The sequence below is a fragment of the Hoplias malabaricus genome, chromosome 1 (genome assembly GCF_029633855.1).
Source record: "Hoplias malabaricus isolate fHopMal1 chromosome 1, fHopMal1.hap1, whole genome shotgun sequence".
Lineage (NCBI taxonomy): Eukaryota > Metazoa > Chordata > Actinopteri > Characiformes > Erythrinidae > Hoplias > Hoplias malabaricus.
Genome location: NC_089800.1, coordinates 48,396,913 through 48,417,903, shown reverse-complemented (window position 1 = coordinate 48,417,903; position 20,991 = coordinate 48,396,913). Strand labels below are relative to the sequence as shown.

Sequence of the window (20,991 nt, the reverse complement as noted above, 5' to 3'; positions counted from 1 at the left end):
CAAGTCTAACACTCTGTGGTAAAGTGGGGCATTTGCTTGAGACCGAACTTCTTATCTGAAATGATCCCAAACACATATTCTTACTATTCCAATTTAACTCACACAAAATTTAGTTGTCATGAGTGTTTCTTGGCTCCCTTGTGACTTCATAGACTTCTGATCAGTTTCCTGGCAGATATATGACAATGTTGAGCAGTGTCTCTTCTGTTGAACAGCACACCTGGAAGACAACAACTTTCATTCTAAAGTGACTGGGAGTCACCACAATCTTGTAAAGATTTTATTTGAATTTAATTTCCATAGTTTTTGTTTTCATGTCCAGCTTCTCAGTGTAGACGCTGCATTGTCCCAATGTAGGACAGGTACCCAGTTACACTTCATAAACATCCTTTTTTTTTCTTTATTGATTTTTTAAGATGAACGTTCAAGTCTTGATGCAAAATGTGTCATAAAAAAAAGAAAAAAAAAAAGAAAAAAAAAAAAAAAGAAAAAAATTAAACCCAAGTTGTCTACAAATGTACACGCTTTACAAAGAGAGCAACAGGACACACTGTATGACAATTTAAAGGAGCAATCCCAGCATACAATAAACTCTTTTTTACACGTATGAACAAGATGGTCCATCATGCATACAACCAAATTAAGGAAATCTAAAATGTTACTTTTCTAGAAAAAGGGGATACTGTGGATAAGAGCAATGATTTATTAAAAATTTAAAATTACATATAAAAATTTAGATCTGACTGAGAAGTTTCTTCAGGGTGTGAGGGCACCAAATATACACTATATGGACAAAAGTATGGGAACACTTGCCAGTTACACCTACAGTATTTTATTTAGTTTTTCTTTTTGTTTTTAATGGCATTCCATTCTAAATCCATAAGCTTTAACATGTATTTAAACCAGTGGCATAGACCATGGACTGTGTGTGGGAATTTGTTTCTATTCATGCAGATCATCATTTGTAAGGTGTGACACTGGTGTTGGATGAGAGGTGTTTGATAGCGTTGAGGTCAAGGCTCAGTAGAGTCTTGTCAATTTCTTCCAGACCAAACTCACACAGCCATGCCTTTACATGCATTGCGTTGCGCACCTGGGTGCAGTCATACTGGAACTGAAAAGGGTCTTTCCCAAACTATTACCACAAAGCTGGAAGCATGCAATTGTCCAAAATGTCTTATGCTGACGCATTATTTTTTTCCTTTCACTGGAACTAAGTGGCCTAGCAGAGCCACTGCAAACCATTCCATGGCAATATCCCTCCACCACTAAACTTTATCTGCCTGACTGCACTCTCTCTAATGTTTTCCCGGCCTTTACTAAATTCAAAGTTGTAGACTGATAGACCAGTCAGAGAAATGTGGTTTGTCCCTCCACAGACCCCTTTCCATCACTCCAGAGTCCAGTGGCAGTGTGCTTTACACTACTCCATCCAACACAAGGTATTGTGCTTGCTGATATAAGTGTTGCATGAAGCTGCCTGGCCATGACATTTTGGGCAGTGTTTCTTTGCTGATGTTAATGCCAGAAGAGTTTTGGAACTCTGCAGTTACTCAGTCAGCTTAGTGTTGGTGACTCTTCACACTGTGCGTCACGGCATTCTGTAACCCAGCTCTGCAATTTAAACACGGTCTGCCACTTTGTTGAGTTACTATGATTCAATATTACCACTCAAAGGTAATCAAAGAACATCTAGGAGAGAACAAACCCATACTTTCACAAATGTTTGTAAAGGCAGAAGGCATGGCCATGAGCTTGACCTTATACACCTGTAACAACAGGACTGAACAAAACATCAAATTTTATGATTACGAAGTGTCACAATACAATGTCCATATAGTGTTTCTTTAAACAGTCCTTAAGCTGTACTGAGCAGGCCCATAACTCTCTACAGAAACAAGAGGGAGAAAAACAAAACAAAACAAATCTAGTCACTTTAAACTAGTTTAACCACCAAATTGAATTCAATAGTATAAAGAGTTGTAGAAGGTTGTACTTAGGTTGAGCACTTTGCTAGCTTAATCTCAAACTGCTTCTAAACACATAGTAAACCACCTCATCTAAGCCAATTTTCATGATATAAACAAATACCTTATAATTCCAATGCTCCCCTATTTGCTGTTCACTCCACGTCTATTTGAACACATTCATTTGAAACATTTTAAGATGATATATTTTATTGCCATAAACAGTGTAGGAAAATGAAAAGAAAAACAAAAGAATAAAAACAGCCAATCATTCTATAGTACAGTAAGAAAATGCTCTACGTTTTCCATTTCATCTCCAGTAAAATGTAAAATAAAATGGTTGCAACACATGGATATCCAAAGAGTATTCTATACTTGATCTAACAGACAAGACTAGTGCCTGGTATCACCTTGATTGAAAATGTGCGGGTGACTTATTTTTGTTCAATAAGCTTCCTATGCCAAGGCAGTTTTACTGACCGTGTTAGAGTGATTCACTGTTAACATTTTTTGATGAAACACATCACTATCAAGCTGTGGAAGTTGACAACTGCCTGACTGAGACTGTAGCTGATATCCATGTTCAAAATCTAGCACACTCATCTCACTCTTCTAAATAAACTGACTGTCTTGCATTATTGCAGAAAGCATCGTTTAGCTGGATAAAACAGACTTGTTCAAAAAAAAAAAATCTTTCAAAAAATTAAAATAATTATGCCAGAATTATACACACAACAGAAATAAACATTCAGATTCTTGTGCCATTAAACCATTTAATGTTTAAGACAGTGGATGCTGAAAGCCCAAAAATGTTACTTCAAAAATGGAGAGGCAATTTAGGAAGCAAAATATAAAAAGACACAACAGGTTTGCAATTACCCCTGTGTGCCTAGATTTTTAATTTCAAAACATAAAGATGCCTTGGGAAAGGGAGAGAAAAACAATACACATTGTCAAATCCTTACCCCAAGGCAACAGAATAAACTGAAGCCACTGTCCATTGAGTCTTGGTTAGGTGTGCGAGGTTCACAGAGATGACAGACACGGGTAGGTATAAGCCTATGCCGCGCCTTTTCCCCCCACAGACCCCGCGTCCAGCTTCTTTTTAACCAATCACATGAGGCCTTGTTTTGGGTTTGTGTGCAAAGGGGAAGAGCTTGACACCTCTCACCCTGTGCCCACATGTCTTTGAGAGAGATGTCTTTGAAAGATTTTTCGTGGACAAAGCCCGTAGATCCAGTCTAGCCTTCCAGAATAATGCAGCCACACGGCTATATCAATTCTTAGAGAACGGGAAAACAAAAACAAGAACATAATGATTAGATAAGGGCCCGTTTGGCTGAAATGTAACACTTATTCTGCACATGAACAAAGTGACCAAACAATATAAATCAATCCCAAGTAAACAGGAGATTGCAGTAGAAGTGATCTGTGTCATTTCTACTAATTATAAATCAATTTTTTTTTTTTACATTCACACTGCCCCAAATCTGAATGATATCTGTACATTGCAACTATCACCTCTTTACTGCGCCAATTCACTTTTACACACAGTCAGGGCTAGGACAGCACCATGTGTGTAACCCAGTGTGCATTCAAAAGGTTTGTACCTTGTCCTAAAACAGTTTTAGGGCTGGTGCACTGACCACACAGGAATTCATACTGCACTATGCTTTGTTCACAGGGATTTTGGGGGGGAGAAAAAAAAAAAAAAAATGGGGCGAGTAGGACACAGTGGGAGAAATCCACTGACACTAGAACCTGTGTCACAATTACAAAAATGAATATGGATTTAAATCACAAGTTCAGAGTAATATGTACCTAACCCCTTGTGGGCAAACAGGCAAAGAGGCTGCTCCAAATTAAATCCACATCCAAACCTGCTTTATTTCGCTCGCACAGTAATGGGGTATAATTCGAGTAGAAATTATATATTCACTTTAAAAAACAAACAAACAAATGTTTAAAACTACATTTTGGAGTCCATTTAAGAAAGCAGCTCTATCAAACACTTTTTGTGTCACAAAGAATGTGAATGAGCCTTCCCCTGACAAAAAAACTACAGCACAGAGCAGGCACTACTTACAGGGAAGCAGAGGTGGACGTAAAAACAATTTATCAGTTTGACATGCATTCACGAGCTGCTCGTTTTGTGTATGCGTGTGTATGTGCAAGTGTGGTGGTGTTTTTAATTATTCCATCTTGAATAAATATATTCACTCAAATTGGATTCAGAAGAAGGAGGGACTCCGATCATCTCTAACTAGTAAGAACGATGACAAGAGTCGTGTCTTATTCCCATTGGCATGATACACGCTTTTTTTTTTGTGTGTCTTCCCAGTCCCACGCACTCCTTTCCCCTCCCCTCCCTTCCCTTCCCTCCCTCTGTCCGTCTCAGCGCACTGAGGGAGGCTGCAGTCTCTTAGTGTTTTTCTTTGGATATTACCTCCTCCCTGGGTTTGGCACCCCCAAAGATGGCCGAGTTTGGATTGGCCACTTGGTTTAGGGGCTCGGAGACTGTGCGAGGCTTCAACTGTAGCCTTGGTCTCTGCGCTCTTTCCTCTGTGAAAAATAAAAAGAGGAACACAGTTAGTGTAGAATGTGATGTCTAAAATCGGTCAACTCCAGTTTCCTTAAATGCCCAATCCCAATACATTCTAACAAGTCTAACAAAGGAATACCCAATTAGTCTAAAAATATTAATTTAATAAACACGCCCAAGTCACTGCTGGAATGAATAAGAAATAAATATCCAGCCTACAATGTCTAGTGGGCAGCATCCAGTGACCACTAAAGGAGGACGAGCAAGTCTGCAGCAACAAATTAGTTAGTCTCTCATTTCATATCCACCAGGTGGGTGTGTTTAACAGAGTGTACCAGGTTTTTAAAATCTCCGGCAGCACTGCGGTACCTGATCCACTCGTAAAGTAACTCATGTATGTGGAAATCCTCCAGTCCATCAGTGATTACAGGATGCCTCTGGCTACATATTTTTGGTCAGTAGACTTTTCTCTTTCTAGAAGTGACACTGATGTTTAAAAACTACAGCAACAGTGCTGTCTGATCCATTCATATGAGCTCAGCACTAAAACCACCAAGACATTAGATTCAATGTAGTGCTGAAAACAATTCACCATCCAAATAATACCTTCTACCCAGTTGGCATGACCATTACAGAACTTGGTAAAAGGGGGTGCTAATAAAGTATGCAGAGCAATGTGTACAGACTAGAGTCACCACAAAGAAAACACACATGGTAAGTAGAGATAATAATATTGGCAATGACTGAAAAAACAAGAAATATATAATATTATGGCCTATTGAGGGTACTATAAACATAGGGGTGGTTTCCCAGACAGGGATTATGCCTAATTATTTTATTTTATTTTTTTACAAAATGCTGTGTGGTCCAGGACTAGGCTTAATTCCTGACTGGGGAACTGAAAGCACACTTATTACTTTTATGATGAATAAAGTCAGTATTCAATAAATCATGTCATGCCCACTCCTGCTTTGTTGCAATGGAAACCTACAGCCACATCAGAGGTGTGTGTCCAATTTAATCCTAATTCACTAATGAAATTTAATAAATCTCAGACACCATCAGAGGGTTCTCTGAAATCCGACTGGCCGCGTGGAGGCCCATCCCTGTAGCGTCCCATTCCACTACCCATCCGTCTGTCACCAGGACGACTGCCTCCTCGACTCCTCCCGCCCATGAAGTCGTCATCTCTAAAGCCTAAGTGTTTCATAATTAAAACAACAAAAACAAACAAAAAACACACACAACAACAAACAAACATTAACAACTAGTACAGCAAGTTAAAAAAATACTGACCTATGATAAGTGCAGCATATTTATTTACAGTGATTGGCACATATCTTAGATCAGTATTTACAGACAATTCCTAAGAGAGTTATGTCCACACCAGTAGTGAAACTCCTGTAACATAAATGACTGATGACAATGAAGGTCATGAAGGTGGAAAAATTAAACAAATTTACTGAATGGACAAGAGAAAATTATAGTGTTTAAATAAATCTTGTAACCCTAAATTTTATGTTTGATATGCGACAAGAGTGCATTCTATAACTACTGGCTAAACTACCTAAACCTACAGATCACCCAAGGGTTGGTATTTTTACACAAATGCTTTTCTGACTTTGATCCCGTTCATCGCACCTCCTCCAGAGTGGTCGAAGTCTTCTCTAGAGTCACGTCCCCCTCCTCTGGCCCCCCGCGAGGCACCGCGGCCTGAAACGAACAGGGCGCTATGTTTAAAACAATCTGCAATCTAAAGCAGGGAGTGGGGGTGAACAGAAAGCCACCCACTCACTAGTTCTGGTAAAGTGACCAGACCTCCTGCTGTGTCCTGGTTAGTTGCACTGCTTATAAAAGGTGGAATCAAGTTGAAGAGAAAAGGCAGCCATTGAAGAATAGTATTTGTTAGTAGGAACTAAGAGCAGAGAACAAGAAAGCTCATGCTTTAGTGGTTATTATTTTAATGCTAAGAGAAAATCATTTAAAGGCAAGAAAAGAGGTGCAAATGAAGAATGAGCAGGAAGTGAATAGAGCCACCTACTCAAATCCAAGTCACTTGTTACAGTTCTGAAATGTACATTAATAACATGTACAGAAAAATACAATAAACATCTCCTTATATAAAACAGATGTTATTCTAGACAATATGTATGAAATAAGGACTACAAATACGAACACAAATCCTGAGTAAAATTGGCCTGCCTATCTATCTATCTTAATTAAAACAGCAGGGTTCCTGAATGCAACCATCTTTGCTGATGTTAGCTGTTTATTTTCATAAATACTGCACCTCAAAGAAAGCCTTGAGACTTCCTTTTATTGCCATGTTTAGTTTAATTTTTTGGATGCAATTGTTTCTGCACTGTAACTGTATTTCAACATAAATCAATGATCATAGAATACATCTTCACATGGCAATTTATATTCACATACATTAAAAAGGACTTTATCTTAATTAAGAATTACCATCAGGGATATACATGTTTTTCTGTAGACAGTGACAATGTGTATCTGCATTTTAGTGACTTTAAAAAGTACATTAGTACAAAAGACTTTAAAAAGATATGATGAAAGTTTTGATTGATCTCTCCAAATACTCCATTTTGACTACTCATCAGAATAAAGGCCTTTTCACACCAATGAAAAAAAAAAAACAAATGCAATTTTTAATGTAGTGGAACGTTTTTTTTTTTTTTTTTGTCTCAGTGCTGAACACACACTGAACCTGCCCCACTCTCCAGAACAACCAGGGGAGTTCAGCAGTGTTTCCGAAGCTCACTGGAGGAGTTTGAGGCTCTACTTCTTGTGTGTTGCTCCTCTCATTAAAAGGGATTATATTTTCTTTAACCTCTGCATTTTAGTTTTCAGTGTGTTGGTAATGTTTTAAGCTTTGCGTTCTGCTATGAACAGGCCGAGCTGTTAAGTTGCCATCATCCTGCTCATCTGTTTGGTGCGTAACCAAGACAATGGCACTCTGATTGGTCGGCCTGATTTTTAACGGCCAAGTGCAGAAAAAAGAACAGGTTCTAATTCAAAATCTGACAGCGTCGCAGTCCTTCAGTTTCTGGCTCAGTATGAAGGACACCGTCAATATATGTCTGTTTTCAAACCTTGACGTGTCTTTTTTTCCTTGTGGTGTGAAAAGGCCTTAATACCTCTAAAATATGACTGCAACACGACTCTTTTTACAAAGCAATAAAAGTCTTAGTGTAATTACACAGGTCTCTAAACTTCAAAACTTACTGTCACTGTACACTTAATTAGTTCTGACAGGAATGGCCCCTTTACTCACTATCTGTGTGTGTTATTAATACTAGGACTTGGATTTGAATAGGCCGCCAATGGATCAATACCAAGCACAATACAGCAGGGGTTTTCAACCTTTTTTGGACATGCAACCCCTTCAGTGTGCCTACTTTAAATCTGTGCTAATACAGGAGCATTATATTTCCCTGGTACTTTCACATGTCATAGGTTGAAAATCCCTGCACTAGAATTAATAAAAATATAACTGGTTTATTTATATTTATGCCCACACAGGCTACCAGTTTTAAGGTGGTATACCTCTGTCATCTTTTCGGAAGCCAAACCCTCCACCTCGCTCTTGCCTTCGGCCCTCTGCAATGTCCACCCTCAATGATCGATCGCCAAGGAGCTGTAGAAAAGATATACATCATTTTACACATTCTCCACATATGTCTGTGCAGTATTTTTATTTAACTACAAAGACACCAGTTATGTAGGCTACTCACAGCACCATCATACGTCAAAGCCTCTTTCAGAGATTCCAAGTCATCAAACTCCACATAGCAAAAACCTGAATTGGGGGTGGGAGGGGGAGAGCAAACATGAAATGAAACTCCTTCATACACAAAAAAAAGAAAAAAAGAAAAAAAAAAAAAAAAAAAAAAAAAAAAAACCAAAAACAAAACAAAAATAATAATAATAATCTTTTCAAACAATCAATTTGAACTTCTACCAAAGTGAACTTCTACCTTTGAATTTGTCTGTCTCTTTGTCTCTTACTAGTCGCACACTTCTAACACTGAGATCTTTGAAAATGGCATCTATGTCTCCTTGTACTGTGTTAAAGGGAAGGTTTCCCACATATGCTGTGTAGGGGGGCTCTGTGGGCAATTCCTTCTGCTTACGGGGTCCACCTGGGCCACCTCCACCTCTGGGTCTAAAGAAAGACAAACATTAAGGAAGACTCTCAACATTGTTCTACAGGCATTTAACAACAGTTCACATTTGAAAACAGCAGACTTATAGCTGTGCATTTGAAGTCAAATGTTGAAGCTGAATAGCACAATTCATTAAAAAAAAAAACATTCTCATTTTAAAAAAGGTTTACATTTTCATTATCACTACTTCATTTCATTAACATCAAGGCTCCCATTTGTATGGAAATTTTAAATAGATTTTTTCCCCTGAAAGCGCATGGTCTCCTCTATTTAGAAGTTGATAAATGTAAAGATTATAATTGTGAATCACCATCTTTGTACAAAGTATTTTTTAAATACTGCCTTACAATATACTTCCATGATTTAAAACACATCTGCAAATGTAGCCTCCATCGACCTCTCACTATTCAGCAACCTCACAATGGCTAGAAATGGTCAAATGTTTAAACAACTGCCGAGTTGAATAAATCATTAATACAGCATTATGTATTCAGACATTTTTTTGGCTGAGAACTTCCCTAATAAACTAAGTTTCTGTAAATATTACCTTCTCGTCAGATTGAAGACAAAAATTGATCATTCTAAAACTCTGTTTTGCAATGTTATTTAAAGCAGGACCAAATGCTGTGGCAGTGTAACACACCCTCCTGTGGACAAATTAATAATAGCAGCAGATATTACAAAAATTCTCATCCTCAAAGTATGTATCAGCACTGTCGATATCATAAAGAATTACATCAACTTAAGATAAGGAGTGTTTATTTAATACTGATGCATAAGGCAAAAAACATTTTAACCTGCCAAATTAGTGTATGTTACACAATTCCCAAGAACAACTATAAAAGCCCATGTTGATCAACATTTCAGAGAAATTCTGTGGTGTTAAGGTGTGTGTGTATATACACAGTTTTTTCATGACCTTTTTACAATAATTATTTAAGCCATAGAATGAAGCAGTCTGAATTTGTTATGGCTCAAGACGTCTACTTGATGCAAATGACATCAATTTTGATTGGATACATGAATTTTAAAAAAGACTGAACTCAAGCATTTCTTTACTGTGAATGTACGGGACTAAACTGTTCTGGACCAAGTGGAGAAATGTGTGTGTTTATCTGAGATGGAATAAATCTCTCTGCAAACAAACAACTTACAAATTATCAGCTATTTAATTTATTATCTTATGTACTTTACATTTGTATATATATATTTTTAAACAGGGTGTACACACAACCTTTGTGAACCTGTTTTGATGAGGAAAAAATCTTTCACTGTTAGCCAATAAATAGAACCTACCACTAATTTAAGATTTTCCCCATTTTATGGTTTTGACCCAAAGGTAAATCTGCATTTCTGGTTTCCTTCACGCACCCTGCAACAAGAACCAGTGATCACTTTGTACTTAGAAATTACATACTCAAAAACTACAAATTTATCTCTGCAGTTTTATAGTACAATGCAGTGATTTCAGAATTAAATTTGTGAATGTGCTGTATCACATATTAAAAAGGAAGCAGAGCATGTTCAGTTATCTACAGTCAGATTTGAGGACTGCCTCTGTGCTCGTGCAGGCAGTGATATGTTGGCAAATGTTGAAGACACTGCGACCAACATGCCAGAGACATTCCACTGGTGTCAGAGTAAACGAATCTCCGGGGATATCCAAGTACCTGACATTAACAGATAGACTGACACCTGGGGTCTCTTCTGCACAAAACACATGACTTGCTTTTGGTGGAATTTTATATCACTCACTGCATAATACTTGCTGAAGACAGACACCGCTATTTCATAACTGCTGATGTGGGTATGTTAGGGCTGTGCCCTATCGTCAACATTTTTAAAACGATAAAATAAATAAATAAATAAATAATTATTTATATTGTGATAATGTACCCATAATATGACATACATTCTTTACATGAGTCATTAGGCAGAGTGGGAGTGGCTCTGAGGTGGAGAAATTGCTGGAAAATGTGGTGTGGGGAGGTGTTTTGGCTACAAAATATCCTATGTATAATAACCAATGGTATTAGGTAATGTGTAATATATATATATATATGAGTAATGCAGAAAAGCTTCTAAAACATTGGCATTAGATGAATAAGATATAAAATATGGAGAAATGTAACAAATGTACAAATGCAGTAAAATAAACAAACTGCAGACATTTTAGCATGTTCAGCTCTTCTGGTAAAGGGAGCACTGTCCAAGCATGGTCAGGAGGCCAAAGAGGATGTTTGTTTTGGCCCACCATAAAGCCACCCTAACTCCACCCCCTCAGCCAATGATACAACATAAAAAAAAAAAGCATCTATTGTTTGCTTGATCTGTTTAATCTAAACACCTGCCTGATTACAATACTTTCTAAAGGTATCAGTATAATATTGATACATTTTGTTATCATCATGCACCCCCTGTTTATGTCATTTGTATTCAAACTGATGATTTTGAAAGAGCTGAAAACAGTCAGAAGCCAGGCCAGAAAAAAAAGAAAAAGAAGAGGATGCCTGTTATTTCAAACCATTAAATTACATTCTCACGATTCATAAGCTACGCAGATGTACACAAAATCTGTTTTGGCAATTTGGCAAACACAGAACACCTTTTGCACTGTTTCAATTGGTAAATACCATCTTTAGTGTGTATACTGAACAGACAGTTGCATGCAAAAGTTTGGACACCTGTCAAATGAACTGCTTTGTTTATTATTTTAAACGGAGGTTAGTTTATGCCCTGACTAAAGTGTCTAAATATTAAAGCTGAAAACTGATTAACGAAGTGCACAAAAACAAACTGCTAGAGCTTTTGTTCAGTGGTCAGATGTCACAATGTTTTCCCCCCACAATATGTTAAGTTCCACAAGTGTGTCCTGAAGAGATTTACATTTTGTTGTTTTCCAAAGAAATGCATGTATCTCTGAAATACTAACTTTTTAGGGAAAGAAAAAAAGTGCTTAACTTTCAATGGAAGATTTCACAGAAGTTTTTATTCCAAATAATTTGGGAGCATTTCTACAGAGACATTCATCACAAAATGTTCACACGATGTGTGCTGCTGTACAATTTGTTCAACAAAACTTCTAGATATACAAATGTGAAGATCCTGTAAATGACTGGACCCACTACAATATACTGGGAGACTTGTAAAAGTGACGGAGCATTTATTTTTTTGCAAATATACACAACAGGTCTGAGAACTCAGCAGTCATTAAAGCAACACTAGATAAGATTATGTACATTTCTTCTTTGGCCCGCCACTACACGTGCAGGGTGTTATTGATTTTACAGCAGTGTGCTGAGTTGGGTTGTTTTCCTACCTTCTTCCAGAAGTTACATAGAGGCGTTTGTGCAATGCTGGGCACAGAGTAGCAACAAGAAGCTCGTTTTTAACCCCATTACACATCATTGGAGCATCTGAATGATTTTGAAGCTGTAATTTTAATGGTAAAAACACTACCTGGTGATCCTTTAAAGGAACCTGCGCACACAACAGGTATCCAGCAGCACTGCAAATGAACAGCATTTCATGATGCTCACTTTACTGAACCAAACCCTGCATTACGTACACAGTGATAAAGATTGTGTGGCTTTTTAAGCAGTGGGTGATTAATAAAGAGGAGAATTAAAATATTTTTCATGAAGAAAATCAACAAGACACTGAAACTGGGCAGAGGCGCCAAAGCCTTTGCACACGGCAGTATCTCAACTCGCTCCAATCTGATGAAGGACTGGACTCGGGCTGCACATCTGCTCCAGTGCCCCATCACGTGTCGAAAAGCCTTGTCTTCTACAGCAATGCATTTACACAAAGAGCTTCTGAATTCTTGCCCATCGTGTAAATAGACAGCTAACGCATTCGGCGCTGCGGCTGGGTGTGTGTGAGTGTGAAGGCCGTGTTTAATGCGGACCAGGCCCAAAGAGCACTCGGAGCTAGCGGGCTACAATTAGCCCACACGCAGCTCGCTAACAGCGCCCAACAGCAGCACAAACGCACGCAGCTGCGCACTGCTACACACTACTGCACGGAGAAACACTAAGAGACTAGAGTGTGTGCGCAGGCTTTCCTCAAAACAGCGTCTCCGTGCAGCACATGCGAGCAGCGTCTTTCACCTGGCGCCAACTGCCCCGCTGGCACAGCACGGAGCTGCAGCTCGAGCTCCCAATTCCACCTTAAAAAAGGGGCTGCAGCAGGTACATCCAGGGCCCCCGAACAGAACCGCGGTGCCAGTTAAAGTGGGACGCAACCAAAATTGAATCAGGAGCTCGGGAACACGGAGCCAGTTTCAGCCTCGTTTTCAAAACCATGTTTGAAAACAAGGAGGAGAATGAGCAGCCAGTTTCAGCCTCACTGGGATAAGGGCTTAGCTGGGGAATAATTTAAGGTGAAACACGAAACTGCAACCAGAAATATGATTTCAGCCTCACTGGCCAAATCACTTAAGGTGGCGCACCACTTCAAAGTAGAAAGAAAAATTATGTATCTGTCGAACTACTGGCTAATTTCAGGCTCACTTTAAAAACGGACCCAAATCCAACAACTCTGCCGCCTTCGTTGGCTTATCCGGAATAAAAGTGTCGGATACCCGGAGTCCGTGCCGGTTTACCGACGCAGCGCGGATCCCCAGCGTCACGGCGGCTCCGCGGCCCTCTGTCCATTCATCCTCGCGGGCCGCGCGTCTGGAGAGCGGCCTCGCGGCGGCGGGGCCTCCGCTCCGCGCAAAAACAACGCGCCTCGACCACACACTTTCTCCTGCAGCGGATAACAGGCCGTGCGAGGCTCGCCCCGCAGCTTTTTCTTACCCTCTGCCACCGCCGAAGCTCCCATAAGCCCGGTCCCGGTCGTCATAAGCATCGTAGTCCGCCATGGCCGCGTTCTCCGTTCACAGAAAGCGGAGTCTGAACGAGGGACCTTCAGTATTAAAGAGAGCTTCGCCACTTCCTATCTCTCCTGTTTAGAGCAATACGACAGAGGAGCGCTAGAGGGCGCCCGCGAGAGAGACCTCAATGAATGCGGGTGAATGGAGCTAAACGAGTAAAAACAAAGAAAATAAACGGCATTTGGGGATTCACGTAGGTATATCATTTCATACTGGAAATAAAAATGCTGCTTAACTATACATACATTAATAAAAATAAACTAATATGTTTAAAATGTTCTATAGTAAGTAGTATCGAAACCGTAGTATGCTAGCGTTGCTGCTACTGAGCGCTGATTGGTGGGAAGAATTATCATCTAATTGGCTACGTATAGCTGTCCTCGCTCAATTACGTCATGAACTTAAATAAGGCACAGTTTTAAAGACAAGCATCTAATTAATAAAATTGCCCAGAAATATAAGAACAGTGTTAAAACATTTTATGCGTTATTTTGTTAAGGCAACCACTATATGTTTCTGTTTTAAAAGCGATAAACCAGTTCAAAATTACAGTTGCGTATATATGTGCTCCAGAGGAACCCGTCCCTTCCAGTCTATCTCAGGAGCGTCCCCTAGCGTCAGACAAACCCAGAAACTTTATTGAGTGGTGATTCTCCTCACTGTAAACTCTCTGCTGCTTTAAGCTGTCTCAGCGATGCCTGTACAACACAAACAGACCAACTGACCACGAACAGCACGAAAAAAAAAAAAAAACCACACACACACACACAGCTTCCCATTAATCGAGGTGCTAAATGATCTCTTCCGATGAGTTTTTTTTAGGCATAACCCCGGCAGTTAGCAAAGTGTAACGTCTAGCACATAAATCTATAGAAAAATATGTTCAGTGTCCTAATTATTTTTAGACAATCAAATTAATAATAATAATAATAATAATAATAATAATATGTGCTGAAGTAAGGCTTCACCACTCACTGTATTTGCTGTAGTGTTTGCAGTGTTATGTACCAAAACCATTCCTAATTATTTTCCTGCACATCAGCAAGCCCCCTAAAAAACCCGTTTAAAATCACATATTAAGAATTTTTTCCCATGAAATCTAAATAATTCCCCCAATGTTTTAAAAGTGGCTTAAATGTAATTCTGCACCTCTATACCTTCAATCACTGATCTATGAGTGAATGATAGATCTCCACACAGTCGGAATTCCCGTTTGACATCAGTTTGAAAACAAAAGAGTTTCAAAACTGAAATGCTCAGCCATGGTGTTGACTGCTTATTTAGCAAATGATAGGTGTTCTAGCAAATTAAGGACACCACATGAACATGCTAACAACCCTTGTCAAAAGAAAAATGTACTTAAATTATGTTACTGGATCCACTAATGTGTAATCATTACTAATTATTTCATTATCTGTAACTGCTTTTCCAGTTTAGGGTCACGGTGTGTCCGGAGCCTACCTGGAATCATTGTGCACAAGGTGGAAACTGTCCTTCAAAGGGTCACACACACTCACAGACACTTTTGAGTCGCCAATCCACCTACCAAAATGTGTTTTTGAACTGTGGGAGGAAACTGGAGCACCTGGAGGAAACCTACGTGGACACAGGGAGAACACACCACACTCCTCACAGACAGTCACCCGGAGCGGGACTCGAACCCACAACCTCCAGGTTCCTGGAGCTGTGTGACTTCGGCACTACCTGCTGCACCACCATGCCGCCCAGGTAACATTCCATTGCCAAGGTAATGTTCTCAATCTTATTTATCAGTTTATTTAGTTATCTAAATCAAAATAACAACTTACATAAAATGTTCTTACCCTCCTCCAAAAGTTACATAGTGCAGTTTCTGCAGTGCTTCTGTAAAACATAATGTCAGAGAACATACAAGTGAAGGAGCTCCTTGCCTGTAAAGACAATACTCCACTAATGACTGGAGTCGAGATGGACACCCCCCCCACCCTGGAGAAGTATGCAAATGTATTTTGCCCTGACAGACATGAAGATTGCTGGTTTGAGAATCAGAACCATCTCCAAAGTGCTCTCTGCTGAAACAACACACTTGGCAACTGCATCCTGGACTTGGACTTGACTGGCAGACCCCAAACTGTCAGAGTAGATGAGTCCACTTCTTCTGCACTGGCTCTGAAGACTGGAACCCTGCAGGGCTGTGTCCTCAGCCTACCACTCTTCACCCTGCTCTCAACACACTGCTGCAAAACATTGCTCCAACTCCATTCACTCTTCTGCCATCAGCCCTTGTTCTGACTGCTGATGAGAGGGCAGCTTTCACAGAGGAGGGGAAGACCCTGTACAGTGTATTTCTTCTGAAATGTATGTTATTTATATGTAGTTTGCCCACCTTTCACTGCAGTACCTGCGTAGCCTTCTGGGAAATCTTTAGACTAGATTTTCAACCACAATCATTGAATGATGAGTTAATTCTGGATCACAAACACCACTCCAGGGTATCCCAGGGGTATTCCACAGAGTTCCATAACACCAGAGATTGAAGGTCCACTGCTCAGTAGTTCCTCCAGCTTGGCATTGAACATGGATAGTTTAAACTCATATGTGGATATATTCAGGGAATCACTTCTTTTCCAGAGTGGGCAGAGGAATGTCAATCTTTCACTCCTGAAAATCAGCTCTGAGAACAACCTGAGCAGCTGCATCTGTTCTGGCAGCACCTCTGTCTCTGACCTCAGGGCTGTGCAGCAGGTGGTAGAACAAACCAGATCATTACTGAGCCCTCACTCCATCCTGTCCAAGACTAGAGTGTTATAAATAGAGGAAATGTTATTGTTCACTCTTCTTCAGCAGGTATAATTGTTGGGGAATGCTTTAGAATAGGTGTAGGAACATTTCTCTGAGGACTTAATTGCATTCAGCCATGGAAACATTAGTGATATCAAGTGTCAAGTGCTGAGAAATACACCCCAGCTCATGCTACATTATATTGGTTGTGCTTCCATCACTTCAGAGAAAGCAGTTCCAGTGCTCAGGGATTTTTACATCTGTAGCTAGAATTAAGTGTATAAGAGGAGCGGCTGTTTATACTGAATGTCAGATACATGTTTAAAGCCTGATGGCATGCATCACCTGACTTAAGGGAACTGACCTCTCTGCCATTTGCCTGAGTTTTATATTTTGTAGCATTAATGGCTGTTAAGCATACAGTACAATAACACAGTGGAATACAATGCAATGTCCACTAGGAGGCGATGGAATCTTATTAATAAATAGCTCCTTTGAAGCCTGTTCTTCGTTAAAGCATTTTAGAAACTTTCTGACCATGAAACCGCACTGTAGCTGTATTTATTTCATGCTGCCTGTAATGGGTAGGTATAAGACTTTAGACCTAATGGAGCAGACAAAAAAAATAGTATACAGTGAAGCAATATATTATTACTATTTTATACTGCGCTGCATTCTACAAAGTGTCACTCGTCTAAGAATCAAATTGTGTTGTTGTACCTGAATTTACTTTATTCTTCTCAGAGTGAGGGCATCCATATTTATTAAAATATATTTTTGTACAAAATCTTTAATACAAACAGACCAGTAGGTGTCACTAGAATGGCTGTTTCATACAATAAATCAACATAGAATTGATTCAATATATATTCATATGGGATATATAGGATTTACAGATTGCTACTTTGAAATTGTACTGTTTTCATGTGAAGACAGAAAAACAGACTGAATAAACGGAGGCTGTTCTCCTGCATTAGGTTTATACAGCACTGAGAACTGCAGCATTGCTGACCACCTTCCTATTCTGAAAAAAACGGCAGCCATTTTACTGTTCATTACCCACAAAGAAAGTAGATTACTTAGCTCTAGCAGGGCATTTATTTCCAGGCATTGTAATCACCACGTACAGATGGAACTAATGACAGGTAATAATTATCAGGTTGAATATCTACATATTACAAATACATAATGTTAGCAGTTAGCATTAATATTCCAAATCTCCATCAATGATAACAAGTCATTACAAATAATGAAGGAAAATATGGACTGCATTTTGTCATGTTAGTGTGGAAATCTGAGTCACACAGCGTGGTGTCTCTGTTGTTAGTGGGTGCAGTATTGTGAGAGGTGTCTGTTACCTAGCTACATTTCCATGTAACAGTTCACAGCCATGAATCAGCTGCCTACAAGAGGAAGGAAGTATGTTTCAGACCATCAGTCATGTTCTTTGGCACATTAACCAATTCATAATTGTTGCAAAGTAGTAATGAATTTTGCTTAAGTTCACAAGCAGAGTACGTCTTGAATTGACGGATATTCAGGATAGGCTTGAAAGGGAAAATCCACTGATTTTCAAAATTCCCACATACTTTTCCGTGAAGATTGGCACAAAATACTCAATTTTAGAAAAACACATAGAATGTTGTTCACTGCAGTGGCACCAGACCTCAGGTAAGTTTATACTACAGAAATATCATATAAAAAGGTTATGAATGTCTTACTTGGTGCTTTATCATAGTGGTATTGCAGTACCAGTCTCCACTTTCCTAGGATGTATATACATTAGATATTGGAACATTGCTGTAATGTTTGATGGTTTTCTGTAACATAAACACTAGTGAGGTCAGTTTTTTGATATTTAATAATTAGTTCTGAATCACAAACAATGTTCAAATTCAACCCTCAGTCTTAAGTGTGACTAATCTAGAGCTTTCCATTCTATTCATTCTATTGGGCCACGCTTTTCCATTCGTAATTATATATTGGATATCAGATTTTAGAAGAGTAGTTTTCAAAGCTGTCTAAGCTGCTGCCCCTGTCTTATTTAATTTTGCTGGAAAATATGCCAAAAGTTGAACCTTAGATCTGTGTGATTATTAGGTGAGAATATGGCACGTCATGCTTTGGGCACATGCAGCCTCAGTGACAATGGATTCCAGAACAGGCTGAATGAGTGAAGCCCAAGGTGGCTCATTAGCATGCACAGGGGCCATCTGATTGATTTCTGCTGGAGCAGGCACAGGACAGCGCTGAGAGGCTTTCACATCATTTGAATTTCCATGATTGATGAGAGGACTTTTTAATGGCACAAAGCAATGAAAGGAGTCTTTGAAAGGGAGCTCTGCTATTGTTTCAGAACAGAGCCAAAGAACAGTGAGCTCTTTTCATCAATAACCTTGAGTGTTGTATGTGATTGGCTGGGAGGGACTGAAGTTACATCGAAAAAGGAGATATCGTAGAAGTTAAACGGATGATGGTCGTTTTCATTTGTCAAGAGTGAATGCAGTATCCATCTCTGGAAAAGAAGTGAACACTGTTTACAAACACAGGTGTAATGGCCCAACTAGGGCTGGACAATAATTCAATATCAATATATATTGCAATATAAAATGTTTCAATAACAATAATATGATTTACAGCATTTTTTTCGTTACAGAGCACTGCCGTCAGTTCAATGCACTCACATCATAAAGTTAGTTTAAAAATATTAATACTGACAAAGCCAAGTGGTTTATGTTTGACGGTGATGTCAAGTTTCTTGTTTGTTTTGACAGTTTTTTAATGGATTTTGTTCGTATCATTATCGGAAATATACCATATCGTCCGAAATTAAGAAATATATTGTGATATAAATTTTGGCTATATCGTCCAGCCCTAGGCCCAACTCAATAAACACAGATCAACCATAACATTAAGACCACCACCTTGTTTCTGCACTCACTGAGTTCCACTGAGGATACAGGAGCACTATAGTTTTATAATTACAGATTATAGTCCATTTATTGCTCTGTATCTTTTCATTTCCCCCCTTTCACTCTGTTCTTCAATGATCAGTACCCCCACAAACCACCACAGAGCATGTATGATTTGGCACAGCGCTGTGGTGACACTTATGTGTTTGTAATGTGTTAATGTGCCAGTACAAGTGGATCAGACACAGCAGTGCTGCTGGAGTTTTAACCCGTGCCCAGTCTGTTAGGCACACTAACCCCGATGGTCCATCTTGTAGAAGTAAAGTCAGAGACAGACATCTGTCGCTGCACAGTTTGTGTTGGTTGTGCTCTAGTCCTTCATCAGTGGACACAGGATACTGTCAACTGGATATTTTTGGTTAGTGGGCTATTCTCATTCCCATTGAAGAGAATGGTGAAATAGGGATAAGAAAGTATGCAGAGAAACAGGTGGACTACAGTCTGTAACTGTAGAGCTACAAACTGCTCCTGCGTGGTGGGTGGAGTTGATCAAATGGAAAATGAGTGTAGATACAAGGTAGGTGTTCCTAATCCAGTGAATGTTCAGTGTATTGTATTCCCTAGTCTAACACACCTGACCATCACATCACATCACATCATAGCCCTGTCATTGAAACCTATACATTATACCATTATACAGCGGAAGACAATGAGTTGAGCATGTGGATAAAATTAGGTTAAGTTACAATGAGTCTTCAACACTTCCCTTCATCAAAGTAATTGGAGCTCAGAGCTTTGTGTTAACTTCATATTTGACAGCTGTCTCCTTTTCACTTTGTCGTCACCCAGTGTTGATATGGATGATGTGATCTGGTTGGTGTCAGCAGACAACTGCCTGAAGATTCGGGACTTTGGTGGATGGGTTCAATCCTCCAAATGCTACCCACCCCCTGGCCCTGTGTGCTGGAGCAGCCATCGTAGCCTTAAGAGCTGCAATTAAACTCAGGGATCTACAAATGTCGCTGTGTTTTGCTTTTGAGATGCAGAAAACAACATGTCATCTCGTAAAATCTATACTATACTTTATTATAATCATCATAAACTAATGTTTAGAAATGTTTTTAGTGTGTGTCCTGTCTGCTTACTTCAAAAAGAAAACCACAACAAAGCACATACATTTCAAGAAGATAATACAAAAGCTGCACACTTCATTTGATGAGATTGTGCCTGGATTTTTATAAACAAATGACATCTGCCCCCCACCCCCCCACAAAACAAGTTTTGTTACTGCCAATGCCAGTTGTCCGCTACAGTAACTCCTGAATTTAGTTTCCTTCCTCTTCCTTATATATATAGTGTGTGTAGTAAGTGGTGATCGGGGTGTGATGCCCTCCAGGGAGGCCGAGGGGCAGCACAGTCCAGTACAGTGTGAAACAGCCTGAGCCTGGGCATCTTTTCACCTGTTAGTGATAGTCTTTTTGCATATATTTAATCCCCTCTATTATAAAACATGTGTTATCTGTTGACATTCCAGCATCATACAATGACATTTTAATGATGTCTCAGGAGCTGATACACAATACTAAATGCATTTTGTTTTTATGATGAATCTGTGCTGCTGTTGTTGTTGACATGTGTTGCCATTAGGTGGCACTAGCAGTGCAGATGTGTTCTTTTGAGAAGAAAGGTGAGCCCAGTTCAGAGAAGTACAAAGAGGGCTGGAACAGCTCAGACATTTTCTCTCTTG

General features: G+C 39.4%; 1 protein-coding gene across 3 annotated transcripts; it reads right to left on the bottom strand.

Moving 5' to 3' along the window:
* Window positions 1–364: 364 nt before the first annotated feature.
* Window positions 365–13,714, bottom strand: eif4h (eukaryotic translation initiation factor 4h). 3 transcript variants are annotated; one of them, XM_066665414.1, is made up of 8 exons: window positions 13,496–13,714; window positions 8,505–8,692; window positions 8,262–8,326; window positions 8,074–8,164; window positions 6,151–6,222; window positions 5,569–5,706; window positions 4,414–4,529; window positions 367–3,249 (listed from the first exon to the last, which is right to left on the bottom strand). In XM_066665414.1, exons 1-8 carry the CDS (start codon window positions 13,558–13,560, stop codon window positions 3,244–3,246), a joined length of 741 nt encoding a protein of 246 aa, XP_066521511.1. In that variant the 5' UTR covers window positions 13,561–13,714; the 3' UTR covers window positions 367–3,243. The 3 variants fall into 3 exon arrangements, with proteins under 3 accessions (XP_066521519.1, XP_066521511.1, XP_066521501.1); XM_066665422.1 differs by lacking the exon at window positions 6,151–6,222 and having other exon boundaries at window positions 365–3,249; XM_066665404.1 differs by lacking the exon at window positions 367–3,249 and having other exon boundaries at window positions 4,390–4,529.
* Between the last annotated feature and the right edge of the window lie 7,277 nt (window positions 13,715–20,991).

Coding starts and splice junctions, on each gene's coding strand:
- eif4h (XM_066665404.1), bottom strand. CDS start 13,560: ATGGCGGACTACGATGCTTATGACGACCGGGACCGGGCTTATGGGAGC. Junction 8,165..8,261: donor CTTTGACGTATGATGGTGCT/GTGAGTAGCCTA, acceptor TCTTTTCTACAG/CTCCTTGGCGATCGATCATT. Junction 4,530..5,568: donor TTTCAGAGAACCCTCTGATG/GTGTCTGAGATT, acceptor TATTTTTCACAG/AGGAAAGAGCGCAGAGACCA.